Source organism: Hetaerina americana, unplaced genomic scaffold, assembly GCF_022747635.1.
Source record: "Hetaerina americana unplaced genomic scaffold, ioHetAmer1.1.p SCAF_6, whole genome shotgun sequence".
In the NCBI taxonomy this organism is placed as follows: Eukaryota; Metazoa; Arthropoda; class Insecta; order Odonata; family Calopterygidae; genus Hetaerina; species Hetaerina americana.
The window spans coordinates 26030543-26043574 of NW_027287205.1; the positions used below are offsets into that span (position 1 = coordinate 26030543).

The 13032-nt window shown below is 35.1% G+C and overlaps 1 protein-coding gene across 4 annotated transcripts in view; it reads right to left on the minus strand.

Annotated features, from left to right (window-relative positions):
- Positions 1-3606: 3606 nt before the first annotated feature.
- LOC139695178 (poly(A) RNA polymerase gld-2 homolog A-like) overlaps positions 3607-13032 on the minus strand; it is a 41644-nt gene continuing 32218 nt past the window's right edge. For all 4 annotated transcript variants that reach the window (XM_071593851.1, XM_071593850.1, XM_071593849.1 and 1 more), the window contains 2 exons: positions 9849-9964; positions 3607-5655 (listed from right to left, as the gene is read on the minus strand). In XM_071593851.1, the coding sequence (XP_071449952.1) occupies positions 5522-5655; positions 9849-9964 (250 nt within the window). In that variant the 3' untranslated portion in view covers positions 3607-5521. The remainder of the gene's footprint in view (positions 5656-9848; positions 9965-13032) is intronic.

A 13032-nucleotide genomic window follows, 5' to 3' on the forward strand; every position in this document is an offset into this window, starting at 1 on the left:
AGTTGTAAGGGTTCTTTGATTGAGGTTTTTCGCAGCGATTAATTTTTCCTATTATTTTGAAAACTATATGTACATATATTTATATATGTGTGAAATCCTAAATGTTTGTTGTTCTGCGAAATGTTTGCTGAGAACAGCAATTTAATTTAATTGTGGTAATTGTGTTTGGAAGCCTAGGTGTCTTGTTTGGGTTTCTCGGTACTGCACCATTTTTAACGATATAGTTTATTGATGCCTCGTATGAATATTATAAAATGTTTATGTTACCGTGTAATTACAGTATTGTTTACGTTACCAGATTTTCGACATTTTATTGATTTTTATTTATGCCATTTTTTAACTAGTACCTGGAAATTATGTCAGTGGTTTCACTTACAATACGTTCATAGTTATTTTTCTTCATTTTTACGCTTCTCCTTCAACTCTGAATAATTAGTATGTGCACTGTATTTGGGATTAATGGCCTTGAAATTTCCTCATTGATTCATTTCGTTATTTATTTATTTTTAGAGCTGTTGTTTCCTGAATATCAGAATGGTATGCATTCCTTGTATAGTCATCCCTGTCCTCCTATACATTTGGCATCGGTTTATTCAGCCAATTGTGCTAAAATTTTGGAATCCATGGAAGCAAGTTGAAGCTGATAAAACAAAGTCATCGGATACAAAATCTGAAATTGCATCTGTTGGGGACTCTAGCACAACCAAGTCGAACTCTGTGATTAGTGATGAGAAATCTGCTGACAAACTGAGCAATGGTGAAGTGAATATTGATCAAGTTAAAGATAAATCAGAGTAAAGTGTATTGGTAATTACTTTTCCATTCCAGATACCCTCGATAGTATTTTAAATTGTTACAGAGGTTGCTGTTGAATGTATTTATATCCTAATTAACGTTATGTAAATATAAAATGTTCCATATATGTATCAAAGTAATAAGTTGAGTTATAAATAAATGTTTTCGTGCACTATTCTCTTTCATGAATATAAACGGAAAAAAAGATAATTATTGGTCAATTAAGTTTTTTATATGAACCCTAAATCTTGGTTGGTCATACCCCATGCTATAACTTTCAATATTCATATTTTCTTGATCGACTCATTTCTGATACTAACGTACTGCAGAGGCTTAGCAGGAAAGTTTTTACTTGCAGTTTTTACAGTATATTTTAAGTTCATGTGTTGATGATGTTAATTCTAAGAGATAGTTAGGTTAGAAAAAGCTTTTCTTAGAGGTTACAGAATCACTGTAAATCACATGAAAGTGGTTGAATTTTGACGATGCTTAATTGACTAGCTAACTTAATTGACAGTCACCTTGGTCTTCCAGCCCCAAGATATTTTGAACAGGGTTGTCCTAAACATATTGTAGGATTTTGGAGAGAGAGAGAGGGAGTCAACAATTTCCTTATGGTAGAGATTGGGAGGAATCTTGTAAGGCTTTTAATTTCATTATTTCCGTGTAAATGAAAGAATTTTAATCACCTAAGTATACTGCACATGCTCGCAAATGAAGCTGTTGCTTCAGAATACTTAATTGTCATGTTATATATACATCATTTTACCATGTATTCTGTCCTCACTAAAATTAAAAGGGGAGTCATTGATGGCAGTGCAATTTTTTTCCAGACAAACATGATTGAAGTGATTAATAGGTTATCATTGTGAATAAGTGCCATCAATCCTTAAGGTGATTTTGTCTATGTTTAGAAAAATATATCATTTGATGTATTAATGATAACAGCACCAATAGTTACATAAGATGGGGAAGGGAGATGTGTCTTTGCATTAGGGGTGGGACTCGTGAGGATTGATCTTTGATAAGTTAAGGTTGCTAAATAAATTAATTAGATTCTACAAACTAAACTGGTCAGTAGTACGTGGTAGTTGTTAAATAACGTCTACGTATGAGTGATCATATCTCTAATAATTACATTTCTTTGTCCATCGAAATGTTTTACCATGCAAACAGGGCATACCAAGAGGACCCATGGTTGTAAAGTAGGTATGGGAAGCAATCATAGACTGATAAATAACTGCAATAAAGGAGATCCCCTATTTAATTTCAAATAAAAAGTCCTTCATAGAACTAGAATTTTCTAGAAATGTTTCATGTAACATCTCCGTTTGATTTTTAACCTCAAGTGGTACTCTTTAAAAGCAATGTCATTACACAGAATTGTGGATTAGAAGCTGTACCTAAGAGTAATTTATTATGAATTGATTTTGGATAGTAATTATGTTACCCTGTTCATGCCAAGTGAAAATTGTGTATCCCTAAATCAGCATCAAAAGCGACTTGCAACCAAGCAGTGTTTTTTAAATGTTTCTCATGAAAGTTTTCCTTGAACAGTATAACTCTTCCGAAGATGCATTACATTGTTCCAATTTATCTGTACATACCTTGCACATAGCATTTAATGTTGAGTTAAAGTGCTGTCTAACTCTCACGGTGGCTTTCAGGATAAGATATAAATTATTGAAATGATTAATAGTGTCTGGAGGGATAAGGAATTAGACTTGAAAATAGTGCCACAAGAGATTGGTGGTGATCTAATGGAAGGATAGGATTTTAAAAGAAATCAGCTGTTGAAGGTAGCTTTCTAATTTATACAGGGGTTGTGCATGCTACACTAAACCCCATTTAACACATGACCAGACATACATATGATTACTGACACCCTTTAGTATAATAAGCCATTTTTCAACTCAATGAAACTTCTACCTCACTTCATTCAGTGCTCATTATTTTCCAAATTGGTTATTAATACACCCCCAAGTTTATGCAGTGACGCAGGGTTGAAACAATGGACTGGAATGGTTTGATAACTCCATCTAAAATGAAGGCAGTAGAATTTCCTGGATACCAGAGCAGAGCAAAATAAATGGTCTCCCTACTCTGAAATAATTTCATATGCCAGTTAGTTCAACACCAATTCCAAGCTCAACCATAACTAGATAATTTTATCATATTAATAATTCCATAACTAAATGGCAATTGCCAAATAAAAATGTGTTTTTGCATTACCATTGGCAGTAGTCCACCAGGTTAAGGCAACTTTTCCAATGGACCCAGGCATTCTTTCCCCCCCCCCTTAATTTCACCCATCATTTTCTGCCTCCATTTATCCACTTTCCCAAAAGTTGACCCTCCTTGTGAGCTCCAGGCCATCTTACTTCCCTTTCATTCTTCTCACTCATACTGTCTTAAGCACCCTTTTGCCTCACAGTGATCTCCTGCCCCCACTTATCATTCCTTCTTTGAATTTCTGCCAACAGACTTCTCCCTTCTCCTGTCATTAGTAGAATTTTTTTCTCTTCCATTCATTTTTCTTTTTTTCTCCACACTCGGTCTTGATAACCTACAATGCATGATTATGGGTGTGCCCTTGCCTCAACAATCACAAACAATGATTCCCTTTAAAAGTTACAATTTCTTGAAATAATAGGCTACACGGAAAATCTTTCACTAAATCTCTAGCACAATACTAAATATGTATAAGCTTATACATATATATTCCACACATCCATTACTTTTAGAGAAAGGTTCAATGAGTTGGAAAATATAGGTATGCACTTAAACAATAAAAGACTTAAAAGATTATTTTCAATCATTTAATATGGCACTGAGACTTGGCATAGCATTCTCTGCAACTTCAATTCACATTTGTTCAACATGTGTCAAAATTTTGCAGTTTCTCTCACTGGCTCAATTCAAACAACATTTAAAGGAAATTCTAGTTAAACCTGTTCTTTCCAAGTAACACAACTTCAACGTAAAGTTTGGTTTGTTTGTTCCCATCCTTGCACATATGAACGGATGAGGAATTCATAACATGAACAACATACATACACTTAACAGACAATGATCATTCAGATGAGCTCTTCCAGCAATTCATGCCAATATACCCTGTGGCACGTTACTAATGAAAAATAAATTATGCAAATTGACTCAATTCCTGTTTGTACTGATGAATCATTCCAAATCAGACGAGCAATAAGTGAGCATCAGGTGACTAAAAATCACCCTCAAGATTGACCCTGAATTCAACTAAAAAAATTGTGACAGTTCCCAAACAGTTATTCAATTCTCACAAATATTAGCACTCATTGAAAACAACTCATTCCTTTGACTGCATTCATCAATAATATTTATACCTTTTTTTTTATTTTTAAATGATGAAGCATGCATTACATAATTTATACAGAATTAACTACTCAAGGTCATTATCAAAATTTAATAAAAATTACAGAGCACCATTACAAAAGATAATTAGGAAATCATTACACAGAAACATACACCAACCATGTGGCATAGGTATCAATGAATTTTGTGCCCCCCACGCACTACATAATAACCGAGTACTGAGATGAAAACCTATTTCATATATTTAATTCATTTTTTTTCCACGTTACGTAAGTTTTGGGATAAAAGAAAACTGTAATTATATGCATTTACCCATTGGAGTAGTTATCTCCCTATACTGGAGACAATATATGCAATTGAACTGTTAAACAAACAAAGGCCATCTTTTAGGAAGGTATTATCCAACTCCTCAAAATATATAACCTGAGCAAAGAACGGATAAAATTTACTCTCTTTGAATCTTTCAAGTGCATCGAACGACAAGGAAAATAACACAAGAAACAAGATCATAAGTCTCAAGTGAGAACAGACCAAAATCACAATTTGATAGCCAAAGTTTGAAAGAAAAGTTTATAGGTCAAAAATTTATTTTCCTCGAGCGTTGAAATAAATATCATATACATATATCCCACGCAAATATTTCACACGATAAAACATTTTTTTTTTCATATTAAAGTGCTAAAAAATGAGAGGCACTGTAATTGACAATTCAAACCTACAAATTCTCATTTGAATTAATTTCTCATTTAGAGAAGGAAATTCATCACCAATAATTGCAGTGAAAAAACTGGCCTCCACTTTTCCCCCTCGTAAAATAAATAACTATCTTCTCTCTGAACAAGTATTCATAATTTTTTATCAGTTGATAATTGTAAATTAAATGCTTAAGATATATAATCATTTTCAGCCAGCAGGGCAAATCGAAGTGGCCACTAACTTTAGTGATCACTCCCCTCTCCCCCACACATCCCGCTAGTTTAATCACAGTCAGTTGCTTCCTAAGTGACTAGTTGAAGATCATTCGTTCTCCCAATACCATGACTTAAAGGAATACAACAATTCAGTCTCTTTCATTCACTCTTCTGAATCATTCAGCAATGGTGTGGTCATCAAAAGTGATCAGCAATCATACCAAGTATACAGAATTTTCTCACCGGAGTATAAACTACATCAACACCGTCTTAGATTTTTAAAATTTGCACCTTCACCTAACATTGACAAAGATGCAAGAGGCACATTGTAAGCCATTATCCTTTTCCTGTGCAAAAGATGATACCACAATTGCACAGTCATTATGTCCATAAACAGCTAGACAAGCATCATCAAGTAAATCATAATATTGAAGGTCTCAGCCAAAGGTTTGACTCGAGGATTCTTAATCTTCAAAGAGGCAGTCAATTGTTTTGGAATCATTTAGTTTCTGCCAAGAAGATCGGAAAACATGCTTCACTCTTTCAAACACATCTCTGTCATAGACTGACCTGGCTGTATTGGTGAGATCAAATGGCTCTGAAAAAGAATTGTCTTCATTCATTAACTTATTACATTTTCTTGCAGAATTCAAAGAGGAAAGAACAAGAGCATTTCTTTATATTCAAGTGAACATTCCTATAAAATAAATCAACTTTGTAGTTTTCCACTCAATCTTTACTTGAGTGAGGCAGGAGAGTGGATGCAGAGCATTTTGATTGGCAATGGGATGTTGAAAACTGTGATAGAAGGAGATTTAAGGCAAAAAAGGAAGGGGTAAAATTAGGATAGAGATGTTGGACGGAATTTTAGGTGGAAGTAAGTTGGTGGAATTGAAGAGGGGCTTAATTTAATGTTGGACATCAGATTGTATTTTGTTTTATGATAGACAAAAGAGAATTATTTGCTGCACCATTGAGTAGCCTGTGTCCCTCGAAAACATACCTTAACTGGTAGAATGTAAAGTACTAATAATGCTTAGCATTGAAAAATGGTAATGTTTTCTCTACCAGGTCATGATTTCAATATGTTTGTACAGATTTCTAAGTCCAGGATTCTAGTCCATTTAAATGCATGCATAATATATACACAAACAATTGAATGAAGGCCTGGTTTTAAGGCATAGTTCCCCGAGTTATCTAAGGCATCACAATACACACTTAATATACCACTATTTCAAAGATACCACATTTAAAAATGCACAAATGCATTTGAAGATACATATATGCAGTTAAGTGATTTGTTCAAGAGGGTTTAATGGTTAAATCTGTATAACAACATTAATGTATTAACTAGTAATTCAATAAACAATACTCCTACCCAAGAAGGGATTCAAATTTGGAACATTTGGACTGTAATGCATACACGTTACAAAGTGCAGTCAACAAAAGATTCCAAAGTGACAGATTTACAGTAGAGTTTATACGGTGAAATCATATTTTACTGTACACAATTTAGGGGATGGAGGGGATGATGGGTGCTAATTACCACAGTTTATTGTAGGAGTTCACAATACTTTAATACTAGTGTTTGGTATGGTTTTCAAATCTGATTCATTAAAAAAATTACAATTCTCATGTCGAAAAAATCTGGTCCCGACAAAACTTTTCAAAATTTGGTCAAAAAAAATTTTTTGTGCCCTTCATTAAACCTGATAACTTGCAAAGCTCATTGGAAAAATTAAGAAGGATGCAAGTGAAATGTTTCCCAAATCACAACATTATTCCCTCAACATTACATGAGCATAAGGCATCTCTGCAGAGTAAATATCAGTAAGCATTATATAAAAGAGGTATTATTCATCAAGGCATGTACAATCAATATATAAAGAACAATCAATGATCTTGGAATGGTTTTAAATGAGATTACTAGTAAGGATTTGCCAACACTTCAAATAATATTAGTACAACAACAGCAATCCATTTAGTAACATTGAAAACTACAATAATAAAACTTAAGTGTAAAATACAGGGGATATGAAATGAATACAGACCAGAATACATAACATCTACACAAAACCTAGCAATCCACTGCAAGGGTGTAAGGGCACCACCCATAAAACAGAATAAAACCGCATGCAAAACAAAAGCATGCCAATTCACACAGACAAATATATTCATGCAAAACCACATTACGTACATTACACATGCAAATGCATATACTAGCAACTAACATACACATGCACATACAAATGAACAAGATGTCTGCGCAGCATTTAATCTTGTCCTCTCTAGTAATTCGAATGTCTTTACTATTTATTATGACATCAATTTCTTACTATTATGATTCCTTAGTTTCTGAGGAAAGAACAAATATTTATATCTATCTGTGGTGCTTGAGTCTACATATATTCCTTACCTTATCTTTGAGGTCTACCTAATTAGTGTTAGGTCATAGGAATTCCTTTTGTGTCATTGCTAAACTCGTGTGTTCTGAACCAAGCTAAAAGCCTAAGTCTCGCTTGTTCTCTCGGCATCCCCCAGCCTAATTCCTCTGAAAGGCCAGTCACACTTGTCTTCTAATTGTCAGAATGTTGGACAAATCTGGTGAATTTTCTCTGAACTTGACTCTGACAATTCTTTCATCAACAATTTCTTCCAAGGATCCTAAATACTGAGCAAATTTAGAGCACCTTCTGAATGGGACCTAACTAATGTCCAGCTAATCACTTTTTTTGCCCCTAAATTTCAAAACTGCACATTTGCTTAAGTTCAGTACTAATCCCAATTCTTTGCACCAATCCTATATCGTGAATGTAAGCACCAGTGTATTAAGTTAACCTGTTCCAGCACCGCTCATGAGAAAATTTACATCCTGAATAACAGCTATAGTTTTCCAAATGTAATACTGCCACAGCATTTCATGGGATGGATCTCATTAACACAGGCTCAATGGGAACTTCCACAGACAGGTCTCCTTCATTTTAATTTTGTTTCATCCCATGAGGTTTGATCCAGAGCTTCCAAATATCATAGCGACCCACTTCTGGTGAAATCTTTTCATTTTCAACTTTATACAATGAACGTGCCCCACTTTGCACTCAGTTGGTACTTACTCTATTATCACAAAATTATATTTCCATAAGATTGAAATACCTTTTCTATAGTAATTTTTTGGGTTCTACATAATCAACAACCTCCACCACTGACTTCTTAATTGACCTCTGACTGGGGTGGTAAACATCAAACATATCACAGTATGAGTCTCAATCTCAAAAAAAGGGATTTTGAAAACCACAAAAAAAACCAAGGGAAAGATTATTTGGAACAATGAAATTATGGATTGCAAATGGTATGATTTAGGAGATATACAATACATGGAAATGAAAGAATGTTAACACAGAATTAAGAGGAAGGAAGTACAAAGAGTCAAATAATAAACTTAGGTTGGAGAACAATAGGTCAAAAGAAGTGTGGTGAAGTATGCAGTATGAGGACAGAACAGAGGAAGGGTGAAATTGGTGAACTATACTAGTACAGGAAGGTGAAAACACTGTCAGGAAATGAGAAGGGAAAACCCATGCATATTATAAAAAATGAGTTAGGAAAATTATTAACTGAACCAGAAAATATTCTAGAGAGATGGAAAAACACACAAACAATCTAGCATTAAGCAATCAAGCCAGCAAGTTTAGACAGAGAATTTGACATAGATGGTGCTAACTTCAGTGCAGGCATACTTGATTGAGAAATAGAAAGAGAATCAAAATAAAATACTGCCAAGGGGATAGAGAACATCCCCAAAGAACTACATACTTAAAAATTGAAGAAAACATCCAAGGAAGAAGTATTTAAGGGTTAATTCAAAGCATTCGTGAAGGAGGTAATTTGGTCAGAAAATTTTGTTAGATAAGTTTTAGCCCCCATTACAAAAGTGGGAAAGGCAGCCATACACATGAAGACTATAGAACCGTTACTCTCATTTCATATGCAGCCAAAGTGGTACTTAGGATCATAAATTGAAGGACGGTGAGGAAGACACATTGGGGACAATCAGCTTGGGTTCAGTAACAAGAGAGGTACACGTGATGCCATGGCAGTAATGAGATCACTAATAGAGCACAGAGAGGGTAAAATCAGTATGTATTTGTTTCGTAAATTTTAAGAAGATATTCGAAAGAGTAAATAGATTAGCATTAATGAATTTATTAGAGAAGAAGGGAGTAGATCTGAGGGAGAGGAGATATTGCCCATTATGGTTTGCATCTACTATCTGAAGCTATCACAAGTAGGAGGGAGTTGATGAAAGGAACACTGAATAAAAAAGTTATGAAAACATAAGTGAAAACTTTCATATTGTGTGGCGTTGTACTGCAAAGAAAGTTAGTCACATAAGCAATAGTGAAGACTGGAGGCTTTCGAGATAGAGATGTGGATATGGATGGAAAAGGTAAAACGGAAGGAAAGGAAAACCAAGATGAATTAGGCATGTCAAGTGAGGAGAGAAGATTGCTCCGAGAAATCCAAAGGGGGCAGAACATAGCAATGCTCAGTCTGGATCCTTTAAAAATATTACTTAAAATTAAATTTCAATATTTGTATTTTATTATGCTTTGGGTTTCAGATATAAAATTCTCCTAAACTGTACCACAAAAATCAGGTATCGTTAATAATCCTACAGGGCTACAAGAAGGAAATAAAAATTAATGAGACCATGGCATAGATAATCCCAGGATAAACCTTGTCTTTCCTTACCAAAGAAAGACTTGACAATCGTCTTGCTTAGTTATTTACCTTCAATGCATAAGTATTTCCATTGATGAGGATCATTTTTGTAACTCCTAACTCGTCTGCACTCTTCTATGGAAATCCTAGATGCCAGCCTAACTGAGACAGCTTCCTGGCTGAAACTGAAATAATAACAGTTTTTGAAACAATTTTAGGTTACATTCCCAAAAGTTGGCAAGCAAATAGTTACATCACAGTGGTCATTTTCAGTTGGAAATAGCTGGAAAGGGGGAAGAGTCTCAAGTTACTAAAGTTATTCCAGCATTCAAGAATAATATTTGGAATTTCTGCTGAGAACGGCACTGGTTTTTAATGTGATATTAGTCTGTGTTTGCTTCAGGGCATTGATACAATTGTTTCTGCACATAATCTACGTAATATTGCAAAGGCTTTGAGTTCTTGTCACTTGCCCTGCTAGCCAAGGACTTACCATTTAGTCAGTGCTCTACTCATGTGCAATCCCTACATCAATACACAATTGGTTTTGATAACAGCATAAAAAAATGAAACTAGGTTCAGAAAGTATAAGCAAAATATTAAATGAAGTTAACAATAAAATAGAATGCGTATATAAAACAGAAGCTAGACTCAAGCATCCAACTATACGTACATGCTGAAAAGCCATTATTCTTGCCTGCTAAGAGCCAAAATCAAGTCCATAAGCTAACAAATATTTCTGAATGAGGAGTATTCAATACAGAGTGATATAAAATTTTACAAGCATGATTCATTGTGCGTGAACATAATTTTATGTTGGATTGTTAATATAATATGTAATGTATACATGGTACTTTTCAATGATTTGATTGCAGTATTGTATCAGCTGCGGTCATTGCAAGCTGAAGCGTTCAGTTAGTCTACAGCAATGATGGCTGTAGCATGCAATACTGCATTGATACTTTGCTTTTGAATGAAAACATTATCAGCCATAGCCTATGCAATGCTAGAGAAGGACAGAGCCAAGGTAGTTGCTGTAACAGAATTAAACATTTACACTGCTGCGACCAATGTGAGAAAAGATCCTCGAATAATATTAAAAGCGGTATCAGAAATATTAAATATTTCATTATAGACCTACCATATAGACCTACCACATTTTTGAAATGGAAAAATTGCACATGAGACATGTTTGTGAATATTAGGTCCCATAAACTCGGTAATATCTCAATTACCTCACAAAAATCAATATGAAGAAACATTCTAGTGGAAAGCACTTTCCATCAGCAGCATGAATAGACTAATGAACAGTATTTGGTATTATATCATTTAAGAGAGCTTTTGAATGGACACAGGCTGAACATCGCTGTGTTTCTTAGCATTGTCTAGCACACCCAGGTACCCCAACCTACTACCTTGATCAAAAATTTCCCGGAATTTATTCAGAAAATTAAAAATACAAGTTTATTCATCTAAATCTATATTGTCCCCTTCAAAGTAATCCCCATCGACTGCAACACACTTATGCCAGCGCTTGATCCAATCCTCGAAACATTTTTTATATTCGGTTTTCGGTATGTCCATCAGTGCTTCCTGCGATTTTTCCATTACTTCCTCTCGGCTGCTAAAACGCGTTCCCCGTAATGGTTTTTTAACTCGATTGAACAGAAAGAAGTCACAGGGAGCCAAATCAGGTGAATTCGGTGGCTGTTGGATGGTATTTGTTGCATTTTTCGTCAAAAAATTACGAATAATGATAGCACTGTGCGACGGTGCGTTATCATGGTGCAAAATCCACGAGTTTTCTGCCCACATTTCTGGTCTCTTTCGGCGAATTGCTTCACGCAAACGTCTCATAACGCCCAAATAATACTCTTTGTTTACTGTCTGGCCTTCTGGCAAAAATTCATGATGCACTACACCGTTGTAATCCATGAAAACCGTCAGCATTGCCTTCTTTTTTGACTGAAAACGACGTGGTTTTTTCGGTCTCGGCTCATTTGGTGAACGCCATTCACTTGCCTGATGTCTGGATTGCGTGTCGTACTCATAAACCCACGTCTCGTCTCCAGTAATGATCCTTTTGATGAATGTGGGATCGGATTCAGCCTCGCAAATCATGTCTATTGCGACATCAACACGGTCTCTTTTTTGCATGAAATTTTGAACCAACTTTGCTGCTACACGACGGAAACCCAAATCATTAACCACAATGTCTTGGGCGGATCCATAGGCAATGTTCAAGTCCTCCGCTATTTCTCTGATGGTTAATTTGCGGTTATTGACCAACATTTCTTTTACTTTATCAATTTTTTCACCGACTTTCGATGTCGATGGTCTGCCACTGCGTTCATCATCTTCGATTGACTCACGACCACTTCTGAACCGCTCGTGCCACTGGTAAACGACCGTTTTTTTTAGAGAATCGTTGCCGAAACACTTTTCCAACATTTCCAACGTCCGTACGCCACTAAATCCGTTTTTTACGCAAAATTTAATACAAGTTCGTTGTTGCAAATTTAAATCCATTTCTGAAATTGTAAAAAATCGCCAACACACACAGAGATAGATGTACTCTTGGCTACGTAACTTTTGCAAATGTCAAGTTATGACACTAAGATTTAAAGGGAATATCAACAACAGATGTACCAATTTAACAAAAAAAACAGAACTCAAATCGGAACGATGGGAGTGCCACACGGTGGTTATTCTGGGAACTTTTTGATCAAGGTAGTATGTTCAACTGTTCAATTCTGAACACTTCCTACCTCCCTTCATTCCATCCAATATGCCTATTCTTTTCCTTTCCCTTCCTCGTTTGCCTATTGTTCTCCCATATATAAGCATTTCATGGTCAATCAAAATACTCTGCATCCAGCTTTCCTGCTTCCTTTAGATTTTTCCCAGCAACCGTCTCTCTACTCCCCCACCAAGCCTAATACCTCTTCATTTCTTTTCCTTTCAGTTCATTTTACTTTTTCCATAGTTAACGCAATACTGTAGTCTACTCAATGAAGCTCACACCATGCATAAATTTAACATCAAGTTAATAATATTACACAAAATACAATTTGTAAAGAGAAACTCTTTGAATGTGAATAAAAATATTTATGGTTGCTCTCTATCGACCAGCCCTCATATTTGATTGAAAGAATTATGCTTATGGCAAATGAATACATATATTGTGTAAGGACAGGTTCTTTCTTGAATTCAGGAAATTTCACAGCATAAAAATTATTTGCCTAACCCACAT